This window comes from Nannospalax galili, unplaced genomic scaffold, assembly GCF_000622305.1.
Source record: "Nannospalax galili isolate Female #2095 unplaced genomic scaffold, S.galili_v1.0 scaffold44, whole genome shotgun sequence".
Classification (NCBI taxonomy): domain Eukaryota; kingdom Metazoa; phylum Chordata; class Mammalia; order Rodentia; family Spalacidae; genus Nannospalax; species Nannospalax galili.
This window is the reverse complement of record NW_008355789.1, coordinates 15,923-21,064: the sequence shown is the minus strand read 5'-3', so window position 1 is coordinate 21,064 and position 5,142 is coordinate 15,923. Positions and strand designations below refer to the sequence as shown.

Below are 5,142 nucleotides of genomic sequence, written 5' to 3'. Positions count from 1 at the left end.
TCAAATATTAGCTAGGTGTCACCTAATAAAGGTACATTTAAAATACAAACCCCTCTATATGTTCCTATGGATGTTGAACAAATCTGTCAAAATATTCATATTCATTTTTCATTCTGATTATAATGAATATTTTCAATAAATATACATAATTAACTCAGAATATTTGGTTACTATGAAAATTTGGTGACTAGCTTTTTAAATCTATCTGCTTGTTAATAGTTTATTTTTGAGGTCTTAAGTTTCATATTTACATATAACTAAGTAAAATAAATAATACATATTACAATGGTGTGGGACCAGAACTGGAGGCATACAATTTATATTTACTTTAAAATTACATGGAGTTTTCACACTGTATATCGCACATCTTGCAATAGAATATTGACAGTATTTTATATATTTCAGGCCACATTTGCAAGCCAGAATTCTTCATTTATTTATTGTATTTCAAAGACTGATTAAAGCAAGTGTCTAACTACTCAAATTGGCGATGGATATTTTCGTGTGGATGGTTTCTTCCTGTCACAGTTTTCCAGAGTTTCTGGGGTGAATGGAAGCTGAAGCTGTGGGACTGTGATTTCATTCTTACATGTCCTGCCCCTAAGAACAATACAGGATTCCTTTCTGGTAATGAAGAGTCAGAATGACAGCTCTGTGTTCGAATTCACCCTCTTGGGCTTTTCTAACTTTCCTGAACTCCAAGGGCAGCTGTTTGGGGCCTTCTTGGTTATTTATCTTGTCACCTTGGTGGGAAATACCCTCATTTTCACCGTCATCTTTCTGGACCAGAGTCTCCACACCCCCATGTATCTATTCCTGCAGAACTTATCTGTGGTGGAAGTAAGTTTCAGTGCAGCCATCACACCTAAAATGCTGATGGTCCTGACTGTTGAGAAAACGACCATTTCCTTTAGATGCTGTTTTGCACAGATGTATTTCATTCTTCTCTTTGGTGGGACGGAATGTTTTCTCCTGGGGGCGATGGCTTATGACCGATTCACAGCAATCTGTCATCCTCTGTCCTATTCAGTGATCATGAACAAAAGGGTTTTTGTGAAACTAGTGATGTTCTCATGGGTCTCAGGGATCATGGTGGCTACTGTACAGACCACATGGGTGTTTAGCTTCCCCTTTTGTGGCTCTAAAGAAATCAATCATCTCTTCTGTGAGACTCCCCCTGTGCTGGAGCTTGCGTGTGCAGACACCTTCCTGTTTGAAATCTACGCCTTCACAGGCACCGTTCTGATCGTCATGGTTCCCTTCCTGTTGATCCTCCTGTCTTACATTCGCATCCTCTTTGCCATCCTGAAGATGTCATCCACTACTGGGAGGCAGAAGGCCTTTTCCACGTGTGCCTCTCACCTCACGTCTGTCACCCTCTTCTATGGCACAGCCAGTATGACTTATCTACAGCCCAAGTCCAGGTATTCACCGGCCACCAAGACACTGATGTCATTGGCTTACACGCTGCTGACCCCTCTGCTGAATCCACTTATCTACAGCTTGAGAAACAATGAGATGAAAAGAGCTATCGTGAAATTATGGGGAAAAAAAGTGGCTCTACACATGGCTTGACATGTTGAGAAGCATGGTGCTTGAGTCCACACAAGTGAACTCTATATGAATTTACAAAAGGGTTAAAACAGAACACATTTCTTGATAAGAATGTTTTATTTCTTGATATCTCCATGTTTGAAAACATATTGGATTATCTTAGTATTTTAATACTGTAGTTAATTGCTTTAAAAAGGTACATGTTTCTATATCATGTGTGACACACAGTTTATTAGCCGACTTTTTATTATTGCCCTGCAGGTCATTACTAGAGTGTTGCCATTAAGATGATTCTTCAATAAATATGTAGTTCCACATGTCCATATCCTGGATGATTTTATTTTTGTGTGTTAGATTTCTCAAAAGGTAACTGAAGAGATGAATCATATTGTTCATTTAAAATAGGCATGGTGGCACACGCCTCTAATCCCAGTATTCAGGAGGCAGAGGCAGGCGGATCTCTGTGAGTTCAAGGCCAGCCTGGTCTACATAGTGAGTTCCAGGACAGCTGGGGCTACAGGGAGACCCTGTCTCATAAAAAGACCAAAAAAATATTTATTTAGTTTTGTGTGTGTGTGTGTGTGTGTGTGTGTGTGTGCGTGCACACACGTGTGCATGCATATATGTGTGTGTGCCATGGTGAGCATGTGGCGGTCACAGGCTCTTAACTAGGAAGCAGGTTTCACATGTGTTCATAAATGGAAGATAGGGGTAGTTCTTCCTCATCTTATGTGAGCCCTGTTTGGACAGCCTAGCTGTTTTAAAGAAAGCAGTGTCTGTGTGACTTGTGCTATGTGGCATCCTCTCATTTGCCACAGTCTCAAAAGCTTCCTAACCACATCTGTGAACATCTTTGGTGCTCAGCCAGGTGACCTGATGAGCATGCAATCCTGCAACCTCCTTTGCTTTCCTGTTAAGTACCAAGGGAAATACTATATCTATCAGGCCCATTCCTGGCCTCAGCTCCCCCACATCCCTGAGAATGAGGATGGAAAAATGTGGATTATGTCCTGACCAAAATGGAGGAGGATCCTGATGTTGTCCCCATAGACATATCACCTCACTAACTGTGAAATGCTCACTCTGGTGCATTGGTTTGGTCCAGAAGCTGATGAACCAGCCCTCATGGACCATGATCACCAATGTAAGTCTTTGCATGGTAGGAAGAGCAACGAGGCAGCCTTGCACTTTTATTCTAACACCCTCAACATCCAGGTTAGTGAGATGGAACCCAAGCACTACACAGATGGAGAAGATGCTACGAAGCAGGATGGCTCACAGATGGCCAATGAGCTGAGTTGGCAGCTGGTGCTGAAGAAGGACAGATGTGTGTCTCTGGGCTTCAGGGAGAACCAGGAAACACACTTCCTGTTTCTGAAGAGACCTGTCAGTAGGAGAACCTGGCTGGACATGACAGTGGTGGTAATGTCAAGGATAGCCCTGGTGTCCAGCACAGCTTTCAGGACTTGATTCCACCCTCCGGAGCCTGCTTGAGCATCACAAGTCTTTGTATGTGAGACACATTTGTCTTCTGAACCCTGGCTGTATACTCTGCAGTTTCTATTCCTGGGTCATCTTAGAGAATTCGCTTGTTTATGTATAAAAGGATAAAGTAAGAATGATAATGATGATAATGGTGATTGTGATATTACTTCCTATTAGAGACACTGTGAGGATCAACTATACTAACAGTATTAGTGGGTTATCACAATGCTCTTCACCCTTTAGTGTATGTTTCCTCAAGATGAGGAAGGAAGAGTCTCTGAGCTGAGGCTCTGGGGGTGTGCCGAGACATGAGGTTCTGGGGGTGTGCTGAGACATGAGGTTCTGGGGGTGTGCTGAGACATGAGGCTCTGGGGGTGTGCCGAGACATTATGCCAGAAAGAAAAAGAAAATAAAGTTATAATATTACTGTTACAGTGAGCAAGTTATAAAATATGCCAGGCAGTTTTAAGATCTTTGCCTTCCTCTCTCTTCTTCCCCCAAATTTCAGCTCTCATTGCAGAACCAATCCTTCAAATAGTCTTTCCTTTTCTAGATATGTCAAAAAAAAACCATGTACTGGATCTTTTGGCTAGCTCTCTGTGGTAGACAGCTTTAGTGTCAACCTGACACACCTGGGTTGAGGGATCCTGAATTGGGGAATTGCTTCCATAGGACTGGCCTGTGGTCATGTCTGTGGGGCACCTTCTTGATTGTTGGGTGATGTGGGCGGGTGGTGCCACTCCTGGGCAGGTGGGCCTGTGTTGTATAAGAAAGCAGGCTGAGCAGGGGCCAGGGGAGCAAGCCAGTAAGCAGCGTTCCTCCATGGCCTGTGTTCTAGCTCCTGCCTCCATGTTTCTGCCCTGAGTTTCTACCTTGAGCTCCCTGATGAACTGTGACCTGGGAGATGTAAGACAAATAAACCCTTTCCTGTTTTGTCACAGCAATGAAGGAACAAACTAGGATACTCTGTGAGTCTGTATTCTTCTCTTTTTCTTTTCCGTCTTACAGGATCTCTAATGTAGCCCTGGTTGTCCTCAAACTTGCTGTGTAGTTGATCTTGATCCTCCTGCCTCTATCTCCATCACTCCCGGCTGAATTTTTCAGTGTAATTATTTTAAGGAGTATTGATTCTCCTTTCATGATGCCTGACTACTCTGCTCTCTCTTTAGCTCTGTCTTTCCACACGTCTATTCACTTTATCTGTTCTTTCAGGATGGGCAACATATTTTGATTTTTTAATTTTGTTTTTATTGGATTTTTGCAATTTTCATACAGTAGAGTTTGATGGTATTCAGATTCCTTTCTCCATTCACACCTCTCCCCCGCCCCTGCCAATTTAATGTTCTCTCTCTCGCTCTCTCATACATATATACATATATATATATAAAAATGACATATAGAGTCTGATTTGGGTCCCCAAATGTCCTGGGTCCATCCACTGGGCCCACCAAGAGTCCCATCCTGATAATGTCTTTCCCACTCTCCTTCCCTGGGCCTGAAAGACTGGCCGCAGGCCTCTCTTCTACCCGCAGGCCTCTCTCCCAGGTAAGCCCATTGCGCCCTCTGCGCCTTGACTCCCCCAGCCTCATTCACCCTCCCATCTCCCTCTCCCGTCTCTCCTAGTTTGGGTCCTTTTCCATTCCTTGTCTTGGGGTCTCAGACAACTGGGGAACCAATACTGCTTCCTGAGCCTTTTCATCCAGAGTAACATAGTGCCTTCTCTGGGGCCCAGGAGCAGTGCTTCTGGGCCTGGCCCTGCCCTCACCTCCCTCTGCTTCCCTGGGCCTGCACCACCCACTGCAGGCCTCTCTCCTACCTCGCAGGTCTCTCTTCTGGGTAAGTCCATCACACCCTTTGTGCCTTGACTCCTCCAGCCTCATTCACCCTCCCATCTCCTCTGCCTGGTCTCTCCTAGTTTGGGTCCTGCCCCATTACTTGTCTTGGGGCCCCAGACACCTGGGGAACCAATACTACTTCTTGATCCTTTTCAGCCAGACCAACGTAGTGCCTTCTCTGGGCCCCTGGAGCACTGCTTCTGGGCTTGGCCCAACCCTCACCTCCCTCTACTTCCCTGGGCCTGCACCACCCACCAGCCGTTTTCTG

The 5,142-nt window shown here is 44.7% G+C and overlaps 1 protein-coding gene and 1 pseudogene across 1 annotated transcript; both read left to right on the top strand.

The window, feature by feature from the left end:
• Positions 1–600: 600 nt before the first annotated feature.
• LOC103750441 (olfactory receptor 10A3-like) lies at positions 601–1,575 on the top strand. Its single transcript, XM_008853539.2, has one exon. It carries the CDS (start codon positions 631–633, stop codon positions 1,573–1,575), a length of 945 nt encoding a protein of 314 aa, XP_008851761.1. The 5' UTR covers positions 601–630.
• A 771-nt stretch (positions 1,576–2,346) lies between these two features.
• Positions 2,347–3,024, top strand: LOC103750440 (annotated as a pseudogene).
• The last annotated feature ends 2,118 nt before the right edge of the window (positions 3,025–5,142 follow it).

Excerpts from the sequence above, each read along its gene's own strand:
- LOC103750441 (XM_008853539.2), top strand. The coding sequence starts at position 631 with ATGAAGAGTCAGAATGACAGCTCTGTGTTCGAATTCACCCTCTTGGGC.